General features: G+C 61.6%; 2 protein-coding genes across 8 annotated transcripts; one reads left to right on the top strand and one right to left on the bottom strand.

The window, feature by feature from the left end:
- Positions 1-1,228: 1,228 nt before the first annotated feature.
- Positions 1,229-6,313, top strand: LOC140902268 (suppressor of cytokine signaling 3-like). Of its 7 annotated transcripts, none has more exons than XR_012156029.1 (3): positions 1,229-1,279; positions 1,636-1,738; positions 3,229-5,642. XR_012156029.1 is itself a non-coding variant. In XM_073322183.1 (3 exons), exon 3 carries the CDS (start codon positions 5,639-5,641, stop codon positions 6,263-6,265), a length of 627 nt encoding a protein of 208 aa, XP_073178284.1. In that variant the 5' UTR covers positions 1,350-1,738; positions 3,229-3,721; positions 3,797-5,638; the 3' UTR covers positions 6,266-6,313. The 7 variants fall into 7 exon arrangements, 4 of the variants coding, with proteins under 4 accessions (XP_073178284.1, XP_073178283.1, XP_073178285.1 ...); XR_012156028.1 differs by lacking the exon at positions 1,229-1,279 and having other exon boundaries at positions 1,348-1,738; positions 3,229-3,952; positions 4,009-5,642; XR_012156030.1 differs by lacking the exon at positions 1,229-1,279 and having other exon boundaries at positions 1,348-1,738; positions 3,229-3,508; positions 3,797-5,642.
- A 2,449-nt stretch (positions 6,314-8,762) lies between these two features.
- On the bottom strand, positions 8,763-12,203 carry RPS9 (ribosomal protein S9). Its single transcript, XM_073322190.1, has 5 exons — positions 12,102-12,203; positions 11,015-11,137; positions 10,413-10,535; positions 10,090-10,276; positions 8,763-9,009 (listed from the first exon to the last, which is right to left on the bottom strand). The coding sequence occupies exons 2-5, from the start codon at positions 11,109-11,111 to the stop codon at positions 8,832-8,834; spliced, it is 585 nt and encodes a 194-aa protein (XP_073178291.1). The 5' UTR covers positions 11,112-11,137; positions 12,102-12,203; the 3' UTR covers positions 8,763-8,831.
- Between the last annotated feature and the right edge of the window lie 781 nt (positions 12,204-12,984).

A 12,984-nucleotide genomic window follows, 5' to 3' on the forward strand; every position in this document is an offset into this window, starting at 1 on the left:
ATTGAGGGGAGGGCAGGGAGGGAAGAGGTAGACGGAGGAGGGGGGAAGGAGGTGGGAGAGGGGCAGCGGGGCAGGGGGATTGAGGGGAGGGCAGGGAGGGAAGAGGTAGACGGAGGAGGGGGAAAGGTGGGAGAGGGGAGCGGGCAGGGGCGTCGGGGGGAGCGCAGTGGTGGGGGAGGAGCAGACGAAGGAGGAGGGGGAAGGAGGTGGGAGAGGGCGGCGGGGCAGGGGGATTGAAGGGAGGGCAGGGAGGGAAGAGGTAGACGGAGGAGGGGGAAGGAGGTGGGAGAGGGCGGCGGGGCAGGGGGATTGAGGGGAGGGCAGGGAGGGAAGAGGTAGACGGAGGAGGGGGGAAGGAGGTGGGAGAGGGGCAGCGGGGCAGGGGGATTGAGGGGAGGGCAGGGAGGGAAGAGGTAGACGGAGGAGGGGGAAAGGTGGGAGAGGGGAGCGGGCAGGGGCGTCGGGGGGAGCGCAGTGGTGGGGGAGGAGCAGACGAAGGAGGAGGGGGAAGGAGGTGGGAGAGGGCGGCGGGGCAGGGGGATTGAAGGGAGGGCAGGGAGGGAAGAGGTAGACGGAGGAGGGGGAAGGAGGTGGGAGAGGGCGGCGGGGCAGGGGGATTGAAGGGAGGGCAGGGAGGGAAGAGGTAGACGGAGGAGGGGGAAGGAGGTGGGAGAGGGCGGCGGGGCAGGGGGATTGAGGGGAGGGCAGGGAGGGAAGAGGTAGACGGAGGAGGGGGGAAGGAGGTGGGGGAAGGGAGCGGGCAGGGGGAAAGCGGGGGGGACAGTGTGGGGGGGAAGGGGCAGACGAAGGGGGGGGTGAGCTCCGCTCCCAGCCTTTGGGAAGGTCTGTGACCGTCCCCTGTGCTTGGGCGGAAGGGTTAACGCCTGGGCTGTGTGTTTCTTGGCGGGGGCGGGGGGTTACGGGACTCCCCCCCCAGGAGGGAAAGGGGAGGAAAGCCAGCCCTGCCCCCTCCCCGGTGTCCCTCAGCCCCGTGCAGGCAGCGAGGGGGAGGGACCGCGGCGAAGATCCCCTCCCTTTTACCAACAGTGCCCTGCACACTTCCAGGAATCACCCTGAGCCTGGGGGGGTTAACCCAGCTTCGCCTGCCAATCACAGCCCAGCCCGCCGGCCCCGAGCACCCCCTGTGGCCAATGGGATGGGGATGGGGCCCATTCACAAAAATAAATATGAGACCCCCCCACCCCCATCCCAGGATACCCCCCCCTCCCCAGTCCAGCCAGGAGAGACTCTGGCCGCGTGTCAATTTCAGCCTGAATGGGTGGGGTGGGGTGTGAAATTGACGAGATTAGGGGCCGGGCTGGGCGGGGGAGGTGGGGGGGGAAAGACCTTTCCTGTGCCGCCCCCACCCCCCCGCCCCAGACCCACAACTCCCAAAGCATCCAAGCCTCCTGCTTGTGCGAAAGGGAAAGTGGTTTTTCCTCCTTCCCCCTGCGGTGCCTACCGCGGCTTCCCGGCAGCTCCCCTCTCCAGGGGCCCTGCTCCCTCCCCCCCCCCCGGGAGATTGGGGGGCCGGCTGCCTGGCCAGGATGTGCCCCCCAAGGGGGAGGCTTTCCTGTGACTTGGGGGAGTGGAGTTGATTTGCTTTGTTTCCCTCCCCCCCCCTCCCCTGCCCAGAGAGGACTCCAGGAATAGCTTCCCTTCCCATCACGCCAGAATAGGTCTACACGGGCGGCGAGCGAAATCGCATCAATCTGGACTGGTTTGGGATCAGAAAGGGGTGAGTTAAAACGGGCGATTATTTCGGGCGTGAGCGACCGTGGGCAGACACTCACAAAAACTACCCACCAGGGGATTTTGCAAGTCGTTTTTATTTTTTGCCCGGGGTGGGGGGCCTGGACCTAGGCACCCCTGGCACAACTGCCCCCAAATTTGCCCCGCTGCCCCCTGCCCCCCGTCACCCATGGAGCAGAGCAGCCGGCAAGACAATGGGACTTTAGGGTGCTTTTAGCAACACCCAACTCCCTGCTCCAAGGAGCCCGGGCTGTTAATGAGGATAACAACAATCCTCATTAAGAAGGGGCCTGCCTGGGAGAAATTGGGGGCTGGTTGATTTGAAGGAAGAGCTTTCCAATGCCTGGTTTAAAGGGATTATTTTAAAGTTTTCACGGGGTTTTGGTTTTTTTTAAGAACAATTTTTGTCCTCCCCCCCCCCCCCGACCCTCCTGACCTGTCTCTTTTTGCCACTGTTTTAATTCTGCCATTCCTTAATTGTTAATTGTTAATATCCCACTGATTTGGGGTCAGTTTACACTTGGGGTTTGTTTTTTAACCTTGGTTTTAGGTTAGTTATTTGGGGTCAGTTTCCAGGCTGGTTTGTGGGGGGTTAATATTGGTTTTAGGTTAGTTATTTGGGGTCAGTTTCTGGGCTGGTTGGGGGTAGGGGGGTTAACATTGGTTTTAGGTTAGTTATTTGGGGTCAGTTTCTGGGCTGGTTGGGGGTAGGGGGGTTAACATTGGTTTTAGGTTAGTTATTTGGGGTCAGTTTCTGGCTGCTTTGGGGGTGGGGGGGTTAACATTGGTTTTAGGTTAGTTATTTGGGGTCAGTTTCTGGCTGCTTTGGGGGTGGGGGGGTTAACATTGGTTTTAGGTTAGTTATTTGGGGTCAGTTTCTGGCTGCTTTGGGGGTGGGGGGGTTAACATTGGTTTTAGGTTAGTTATTTGGGGTCAGTTTCCGGGCTGCTTTGGGGGTAGGGGGGTTAATATTGGTTTTAGGTTAGTTATTTGGGGTTATGGGGGACTGGATGTCTCGATTTTATAAGGACCATGCCGATATTCAGGGCTTTGTCTAATATCCCCACCTATTACCTTCCACCCCGTCACGGTTTTTCACACTTGCTAGTTGGGGCCAGTTGACGGGTTGGGTTTTTTGACATTTAGTGTAGTTACTTGGGCTCACACTGGGATGCCCGGGCCGCGGGTGCCCGTCACACTGGCTCTGGGCCCCGGTACATCCAAAGAAGTGACGTGCGGGAGTGTGTTTCACTGCAATCAATGGGACAAATCCAAGCGGGTGAGGAAATCTGTGCCAGGCTCGAGGCTTTGACCCGGGAGGGTTTGCATGAGCCTTAGGAAAAGGGTTCCCAGAACTGGGCTCCCCGATTTCGTGGAGCACGATGCAGCTCAGGCCCTTCGTTCATTTCATAGGGTCAGGTTTTTTATAAGAGCTTGGTTTGAAATAATCTACCCGCCGGGTTTCTTGTTTTTTAGGCCCAACAAGAGTTCCTGTTCCCCCGGAGCTGGAGGTTTGTTCCAGCCTCAGGGTTTCCTGGAGGAAGTTGGAGCAGGGAGTGAATTTGGCGCAGCCTTAAAATGTTTGTTCCCCTTTGCCCCCACCCCACACACACACACACACAGAGACAAAGTGGGATTTGCTCCCTGTTCTCTGGGGCTGCTGGGCTGGGGCAGCGGCAGGCAGAGAGCAGAAGAGTTTGTGGTGGTGTGTCTGTGTGTCTGTGTGTGTGTGTGTACATTTTGTGTGGGGAGGTGTGTGTGTGTGTGTACATTTTGAGTGGGGAGGATTGTGTGAGTGTGTGTGTGTGTACGTAAATTTTGTGTGGGGAGGTGTGTGTGTGTGTACATTTTGTATGTGTGTGTACATTTTGAGTGGGGAGGATTGTGTGAGTGTGTACAGTTTGTGTGTGTGTGTATACATTCTGTGTGGGGAGGTGTGTGCGTCTGTACATTTTGTGTGGGGAGGTGTGTGTGGGTGTGTACATTTTGTATGTGTGTGAGTGTGTACACTGTGTGTGTGAGGGTGTACATTTTGTGTGGGGAGGTGTGTGTGTGTACATTTTGTATGTGTGTGTACATTTTGAGTGGGGAGGATTGTGTGAGTGTGTACAGTTTGTGTGTGTGTGTGTACATTCTGTGTGGGGAGGTGTGTGCGTCTGTACATTTTGTGTGGGGAGGTGTGTGTGGGTGTGTACATTTTGTATGTGTGTGAGTGTGTACACTGTGTGTGTGAGGGTGTACATTTTGTGTGGGGAGGTGTGTGTGTGTACATTTTGAGTGGGGAGGATTGTGTGAGTGTGTACAGTTTGTGTGTGTGTGTACATTCTGTGTGGGGAGGTGTGTGCGTCTGTACATTTGGGGGGGGTATGTGTGTGAGTGTGTACATTTTGTGCGGGGAGGAGTGTGTGTGTACTGTGTGTACATTTTGTGTGAGGATTGTGTGTGTGTACATTGTGTGTGGGGAGGGGAGGATTGAGTGGGTGGGTGTACATTTTGCTTGTATATGTTATGAGTATGTTTGCATATTCTGTTGGTGTGAATGTACACGTTTTGTCCATGAGTGTCTTCCACACACTCCTCTCTGTGTGTATATATTGTGTGTGTGTGTTTATGCCTCTCATGCTTTGTGTATAATGTACACAAAGAAACCAGACATACAGGAGATATACATTTATCTTTGTGTTTACCATATCTGTGTGCATTTGTATGTTATACGTGTGTGAGAGGGTGTGTGTATGGGTAGTTGTGAATGCTTGTGTTTGCACAGGTGTGTTTTCAGTGTGTGTGTATAATTATATGGAATAATATGTTGCGTGTGTAGATCTGCGATGGGGTTTCTGAGGAGTGTGTTATAAGTGTGTGGATGTGGGGGTGGTTTGTTTGTGTGTATATTTTGTGGGTGCGTCTTAAGTGTATGGTGTGTATACAAACACACACAGTGCAGAGCTCATCCCCTCCAGCACGGGGCGGCAGGCGTGCACCCACACACCATAGATTTTTAGGTATGTTCTTCTGTGGGGTGTGATTATGTGTGTGTATCCCTGGTATGCAGAGGTGCTTCTGGGAGTGAGTGTGTGTATGTTTTGTGTGTGTTTGTGTGTAACTGTATTTGGTGCAGTTTGCTGTGTGTTGCTGGCTGGCCACAGTGTGACCTTTGGGTACGTGTGTGTGTGTGTGTGTGTGTGTGATGGACGTTGTAGGTGACTCTAAGGGTATGTTTCTGTGGGGTACATGTGTGTCTGAGCCTGCTTGTGTGCACCTTTGTCGCTGTGTGTGTGTGTGTCCTGCACAGAAATCCCAGCACGCAAGTAAGTGTACACACACCCCTTTACACCTGGAGGTGATTCCAATACTAGACTGGTTAGAGAAGGGGGGCTGGGAGCCAGGACTCCTGGGTTCTCTCCCCGCCTCTGGGAGGGGAGTGGGGTCTAGTGGTAAGAGCCGTGGGGGCTGGAGGCCAGGACTCCTGGGTTCTCTCCCCGCCTCTGGGAGGGGAGTGGGGTCTAGTGGTAAGAGCCGTGGGGGCTGGAGGCCAGGACTCCTGGGTTCTCTCCCCGCCTCTGCGAGGGGAGTGGGGTCTACTGATTAGAGCGGGGGGGGGGGGGCTGGGGGCCAGGACTCCTGGGTTCTCTCCCCAGCCCCAGGGTCGTTAGATCGTGAGGAGCGTTAATAGCCCGTGTTGGATTCTGTGCGAGACCTTGCAGGTACCTGCCCTGAGACGCCCCTCACTCCCGACCCACAGCCCCGGGCTCCCCCCCCCCCCCCCTTTCCATTGACCCCCCTCCCCCCTTCTCTCCACAGATGATCCCGCGGGAGGGACCCCGGTGAGCCGGAGGACTCAGCGGGGTGGGCGGGGGGGGGAGGAGAATCCGGCCTGGGCAGCGCGATGGTCCCGCTGTGTTGGCCCTGCGTGCGCTGCTGCCCGGACCCCCCGGCCGCCATGAGCCGGCCCCCCGCCCCGCGGCCCCCCGGCCCGTCCTACCGCTACCGGAGCTTCTGCGGGGACTTCGAGCGGGTGGAGACGGCGCTGGAGAGGCTGGAGGCCAGCGGCTTCTACTGGGGCAGCCTGTCGGGGGCGGAGGCCAAGCGGCTGCTGAGCCCCCACCCGCCGGGGGCTTTCCTGGTCCGCGACTCCTCCGACCACCGGCACCTCTTCACCCTCAGCCTCCGCACCGGGGCCGGCATCACCAACCTGCGCATCCAGCAGCGGGGGGCCGCCTTCCACCTGGAGACCCAGCCGGGGGCCCCCGGCCCGCCCGCCTTCGCCTGCGTGGTGCAACTGGTAGAGCACTACCTGGGGCGGGCCGGGCACCCGGGGGCCCCCTGCTACCTGGAGGCCCAGGGCAGCCGCCCCGAGCCCCTGGCCCTGGCCCGCCCGCTGCGCTGCAAGGTGGCCTCGCTGCAGGAGCTGTGCCGGCGGGCCGTGCGGGCCAGCGTCCGGGCAGGGACGGGGGGGCCCGATCTGGAGGGGCTGCCCGTGCCCCGGGCCCTGCGCAACTCCCTGCGCTGCTAGGGGGCCGCGCCCCAGGCCCTACCGAACTGTCGGCCCAGCGGGAGGGGAGAGGAGCGAGGGGGGGGGGGGTCCAGGGAGCCTCCCGTAACAGGTGGGGGAGGGGAGGAAACCCCAGAGCAGGACCCCCTCTGGGACACCCCCGCTATTTCCAGCGCAGCGGGAGGAAGACCAGGGAAGGGGTCTGTACCCCACACCCTGTGGAAAACCCAGCACCACAGGGTTGGGAGAGACCGGGGGGGGGGAGACTGGCTTCAGCCCCCTGGCAGCTCCGGCGTGTGGGAGAGACGGGACTGGAGGGGGGAAAGGCCTGGAGTGGATGGGGCTCTTTGGGCCAGGGCTGCGACCCAGGATAAGAACTGGGAGGGGGACACAGGAATTAGTGGGGACTGGAAGCCAGGACTCCTGGGTTCTCTCTCCAACTCTGGGGAGCGGGATCTAGCGATTGGAGGGAGGGGACTAGGAGCCAGGACTCCTGGGCTCTCTCCCCAGCTCTGGGGAGGGCATGGGGTCTACATCCCACCTATAGCCAGAGGAGTCAAAGCGGACCGTGGCCCCGTGTTGGGGCTCCCACCTCATCCCCTGGAGGGCGTCCCGCCAACCTCACGGACCTCGTCTTCCCCCCAGGAGCGCTCGCGGCCCCGTCACTACCAGCCGGGCTGGGCCGTGGGCTTGTACCGCTGCGTCGGGACAGAATAAACCTCGGTCTGCTGCACCCTGCCTCCCGCCACTGCTTTGGGGCTGCCTGGGACCCGGGGGATACAGGGGCAGCCCCTCAGAGCCCCCACACCCTAAGAGGGAAAAGCCCCATGAGCCCGCCAAGACCCAGGCCTGGGACCAGAGCCGGGCTGGTGCCCCCCAGAGCAGTGGCTGCAGCTCAGCCGCTGGTTGAGGGAGCCTCCTGTAAACAGCCCCCCCGGGCCCCACCCCAGAGGCTGCTGCATCTAGAGTTGACCCCGTCCTGACTCCCTTCCGCGCCCGGCTGTTCCCGTAAGGCTCTTGGCACCACATCCGCTGACTCAGGGGAGCAAAGTTACTGAAAGTCGCTCCACGGTTCAGGAAAAAACCCAGCTGCTTCCCCCCCCCTCCGGCTTTCGTTTCCCCCAGCAGCTGGGCTGAGGGTCAAGGGGCCGGTGTGGGGGGGCCCCCAGCTGCACTGTGCCAGTTATTACAGCCCAGGGCTGTTCCCCCAACCCCCCCCTTTCCCATCCCTGGCCCAGCTCCAGCCTTTCACCTTCATTTCCCAGCAGGTCCCAGCCCTGGACCCAGCTCCCTCTGGGGGGTGGGGCGGGGCTCCCCCAGGTGATACAGCACCAGGTGCTGGGGACAGGGCAGGTCTCACCCCCTTCTCCTTAACCAGCCCCCCGTAAAGCCACCGTCCAGCCAGTTGCTTGCTGCCCCGTTTGCTTCTCAGCCAGGCAGGGGCCCCAGCCCCCTTCTCAGGCCAGGAGGACTCCTGGGGTGAGCGAAGAGCAGCCGGACTGGGTCAGACCAAAGGTCCAGCTACCCCTGGACCCCAACTTCTGCCAGGGCCAGGTGCCCCCCCAGGGAATGAACACAACAGGTGACCACCCACTGATCCATCCCGGTGTGACCACTGCCAGCTTCTGGCACAATACGAGGGGAGTGAGGTCTAGCTGACAGCAGCCTGGCATCCCCCAGTGCCATGAGGCAGGAAACAGCAGGGCAGGGCAGGGGTCCCACCAAGAATGGGCCTTTCCCCTCTTCTTGAAGCCCCCAAGGCCATGGCACACCTCTTACCCATGTGCCCAGACCCCAGCACATCTCTCCCCCCACCCCACCCCCAAGCTTGGCTGGGGCAGCATTGGGCCAGAGGGGCTAGGACCCAGGGGACCATTCAGTGTGAGGGAGGGGTACTCCTCTTCACCCCCCCCCCAAATGCCCCAGTCTAACCCCAGAACAGAGGCATCCTAGAAATGTCCCTGAAGCAGCCAGCACCTGGAGAACCCAGCCCAGGGCACAAACAGGCCAAGCTCCTCCCCCAGTGTTGAGCTGGGGGGCAGGGAGAGGGAGGGCCCAGCCATACTGAACTGGGCCCTATGGCCTTTGTGACACAGCCCCCAGCTACTTCCCCTTCCTGCCCCTCCCTGGGAGTAGCCTCCACCCCCATTAGCATCAGCCAGCCACTGATCAGGGTTAACCCTCCAACCCAACCACACCCCCAGTGTGGAAACAGGCAGCAGGTCCATGCCCCAGTTTTATTTCCAAGGGCCGGTGCAGCCTGCAGGGGGGAAGGGCAAGCAGCAGGCAGGACAGGGCTCACTTCCAGACAGAACAAGCTGGGGAAACTGCCTGCGGCAGGGCCCAGGAGACACTGCAAAGGGCCTCCCGCTCACAGCCCAGAGCCGCCCCCCCCCCCAAGTGAGGCACAGAGAGGTCTGAGCATTTGCTGTGAGGCTGGGGTCCAGCAGCCCTGATGCCCCAATGCAAGGACCCCACTAACAGTCCAATCCCAGGGCAGGGGGAGTCCAGTACAAGCTCCACTCCAAACTGGTTTATTGAGAGATACAGCAACGCAGGCTGCCCAGCAAGGGGAGCCGCCCAGCCTTTAATCCTCCTCTTCCTCATCTGCCCCACCAGCGCCACCCTGCCCCTTCTTGGCGTTCTTCCTCTTGACACGGCCAGGCCGGCCGCCCCCATAGGGCGAGCGCAGCGAGAAGTCGATGTGCTTCTGCGAGTCCAGGCGCACGATGAAGGATGGGATGTTCACGACCTGCTTCCGCACACTGGGGAAAGGGAGAGGGGTGAGGGCAGGCACAGGAAGCCACCTACCCACAGTGCTCTGGGGCAATGGGACCCCTCAGGATTTAACATGCAACCCCTGGGGAAAATGCTCCACCCCTTCGCCATCTCTTAGCTCCTCCCAGACACTCCCCAGAGCCAGCTGCACATCAGCTGCTCCTAGATTCCCAGTCCCCTCCACCCCACCCTCCAAGCCAGCTCCTGCTGTTACCAGGTGTGAATCCAGAGTCCAAAGAAAAGGGGTGACCCTCTGGATTGATGCTAGGAGCAGCGATCAGAAGCCAGCCCTATTCCCACTGCAAAAGAGGAGTGACTCCAGATTGACACCAGGGGAGCCGAGATCAGAACCAGGTCCCACTGAACCAAGCTCCATTCCCAGGTAGCCCTGAGATCCAATCTCCATTGGCAGACCCCTCCCAGCGTGGGGCACGGAGCAGGCGGTGGCTCATTACCTTTGCAGCAGCCCCAAGCGCAGGGGGCTGGTGGAATGGCCTGGCCCTTCGCAAGGTGTACGGCTCTGCCGCAGTGAGCCTTGCCGACATGGGCAGCCCTACCGCCCACTACCCGGAGCGCAGGGTTAGACCAACCGGGGGGTTCCCCAGGCCAGAGCCTGCCCCTCTGGGCAGGGGGCTCCATGCACCTCACAGGCTCATCCAGGAGGGCTACACAACACAGCAAGAGCAAAGCTTTAGCACGGGGAGGGTCGGAGCAACAGCCAAACTCCCCACGTCCTTGGGATCAGCTTTGCCCTGGGTCCTTGGCAGGGTCAATCACCGAGAACAGGGCCACTGACCTGCCTGCCACATGGCCCCTCCTCACGAACTCACCAGCCGGGGGAGATACCACCCCAGCGAACCAGCAGGTCCAGGTGGCAGAGTCAATAACTGAACCCAGGAGTCCTGGCTCCCAGCCCCCACCCCTACTGTAACCCCCTACTAGACCCTCCCCTCCCAGAGCCAGGGAAGAGAACCCAGGAGTCCTGGCTCTCAGCCCTCACCCCTGATGTAACCCACTAGACCCCCCCCACCCCCCCATACACACAGAGCGTGGCACAGCTGCCCTACCGGATGTGCCTCTGGCGGATCAGCACCCGGGCATGGTGGATGGACTTGGCCAGCCCCAGCTTGAAGACCTGGGTCTGGAGGCGCCGCTCCAGGAAATCCTCAATCTTGAGGCCCAGGATATAATCCAGCTTCATCTTGCCCTCATCCAGCACCCCGATGCGCACCAGCCGTCGCAGCAGGGCATTGCCTGGGGGTGGGGGGGGGGGGTGAGACAGGAGTCAGATCCCAGGGACCCTGCCCCTTCCCCTCCCAACTTCAGACATCCACTGGGACCAGCTCCCAGCACCCTCCACCATGTCACCCCCCATATCCTGCCCCCCTACCTTCAAAGAGGCGCTTGGGGTCCTTCTCATCCAGCGTGAGCAGCTCACGGGCCGCCTTGCGGATCTTGGCCAGGGTGAACTTCACCCGCCAAACCTCACGCTTGTTCCGCAGCCCGTATTCACCTGGGGAGGAGCAGGGCTGTTACCAACAGGCAGCCACTTCTGGGGTGGGGCGCAGGGGCTGGTTATATGGGGGACCCCTCACCAGGCACTGGGACACAGTTCAGGACTGTATCCTACTGACTAGAGAGGCAGCAGGTTGAATATTACCTGGCTTAATGGGGTTAAATCTCCTAAAGATCAGAAAACAAACCACTGGGCCATTAATGCTGCATCTAACACAAGCTGCATATGGTGGCACAGCGCCCCCTAGTGCCAGCCCTGACTGCGAGTGAGAGCGCCCCCTGCTGAGCCCCCCCACCCTGCTTCCTGCAGCCCAGCACCCCCTAACGTAGCCCCAGGGCCAGCCCTGACTGCCAAGGGAGAGCACCCTTGACCCACTCCCTGGAGCAGTGCCCCCTATGAGCCCCCCCCCAGCACAGTGCCTCCTGCTAAGCTCCAGCCAGGCACCAGCCTGAGTCCCCCCCACCCCCAAAACTCACCAATGAGCTTCAGCTCCTGGTCGAGGCGGGATTTCTCAAAGGGGCGCCGGGGGGTGACATAGGTCTTCCGGCACACCCAGCTCCTGGCAACGGGCATCGCGACCAAAGCTGTGGGCTCTGACCCTGCGGGAGAGGCAGAGGGAATGAGCCAGGAAGAGACAGGACAATTCTGCTGCATCCCCAGCCACCCCACAAACCCAGGGTGCAGCTTTTCCCGGGAGGGAACGGCTGTCAGACCAGGACACTCGTTTCACACTTTGGAGAAGGGGGCACATACAGCTCCTGGCATAAGGGTGGGGGATTGCAGGAGCCCGTGGTGGGTGCAATGAAGTCAGCAAAGCTATGAAGCTGGGACCCACAAGCCCTCAGAGGGGGAGTCTTTGTTGGGGATCTGTACAGCACCAAGCGCAGCAGTTACACAACCCACTGCACGGTGCCGCGGACCCAACCCTCGTTACAGGAATCAGGGGCAAGGGTGACACCATGCACGAGGACAGGGGCCCCAGGGCTGCCAGGCCCCTGCAGCCAGCAGAGCCCAGGGCCCCTCCCGTGCCGGGGTGAAGAGGGAGGCGCTGCGGGCCAGCCCGCAGCAAGGCTGGAAGCGACAGGGGCATCTGCGGGGTGTGTAGGGGGTGCCCTGGGGGCCGGCACGGGGGCAGCTGGTCTCTCCTTCGCAGCCCTGTTTGCGAGAACCCCGCAGCGCTGCGGGCGCTTTGCAGGTGGGGAAACTGAGGCACAACCGGGGGAGCCACTTGCCCGACCCCGCTGCACCAGGCGGGGGGGGGGGGAGAGACGAATCCCGCCCCCACAATGCACGGGGCTGGGGGAAGGAGCCTCCCGGGCCACGTGCTGTGCCCCTCCCCCCTTGCAAACCCCTCCCGCTGCAGCAGCAGCGCGCGCCAGGCCCAGGGGCCGCACGCGCCCGTGTCGCTAGCGCGCCGGCCGCCTCTGCGCATGCGCGCCGGCCCCGCGGAGAGCCCCGCGCGCCCGCCTTCTGCCGCGCGCTCGCCCCCTCGGCCCGGCCCTCCTCCCCCCTGCGGCCGCCCGGCCCCCAGCCCCGGCCCAGCGCGCCCCGCCCTGGCCTCACCTCACAGGAACAGCCACAGCGATGGCGGATGAAAAAAAAGAGAGCGGCGTACCCGGGGGCTGCCTTATATAGGGCACGGAAAAGGCTCCGCCCTCCGAAGCGTTAACCAATGGCCGGGCGCCGTCGGGCCCCGATGACCAATGGAGGGGCGGTGCCTCGCGCCACCCGCTGGCCAATGACTGAATGCTCCCGGGGTCATAGAGAGAGATTCCTAGAGGGTCGTACACGCGTGGGAGAGTGGCTGGGGGTGGCCATTGCTGTGGGGGGGTGAACCCCCTTCCCGTCCCAGGGGGGAGCGGCCGCCATTGCTGTGTGGGGGTGAACCCCCTTCCCGTCCCAGGGGGGAGCGGCCGCCATTGCTGTGTGGGGGTGAACCCTCCTCCCGTCCCAGGGGGGAGCGGCCGCCATTGCTGTGTGGGGGTGAACCCTCCTCCCGTCCCAGGGGGGAGCGGCCGCCATTGCTGTGTGGGGGTGAACCCCCTTCCCTTCACTAAGGCAACCCATCTAGAATCTCCCTGCGACCCACTGGTGGGTTGGGACCCCTTGTTTGGGAAATGATTCCCTAGATAACGCAGCCTCTGTATGGCCCGTGCGTCTCTCCCCAGACTGGGGCTAGTCCTGCCCCCCCCATGAAACCCACAGGGGTTTTGCTCTAGATTCAGTGGGAGCAGGGTGAGACCTCGTAAACCAGAGCACGACCCGTGGGACCAGGTCCCTGGCTGGCATAAATCGGCCTAGCTCCAGGGAAGTCACCGGCTGGAGAACTGACCCATCAGTGGGCGTTTCCCCGCTGATTTCGGTGGGCATTGCATATGGACCTTGCTTGAATTAATTGGTGCTCGGCGCACCTGGGGCAGTCTGATACTGGGGGTGTGATGCGCCC

The sequence above is a fragment of the Lepidochelys kempii genome, chromosome 23, assembly GCF_965140265.1.
Source record: "Lepidochelys kempii isolate rLepKem1 chromosome 23, rLepKem1.hap2, whole genome shotgun sequence".
Taxonomy (NCBI): Eukaryota; Metazoa; Chordata; order Testudines; family Cheloniidae; genus Lepidochelys; species Lepidochelys kempii.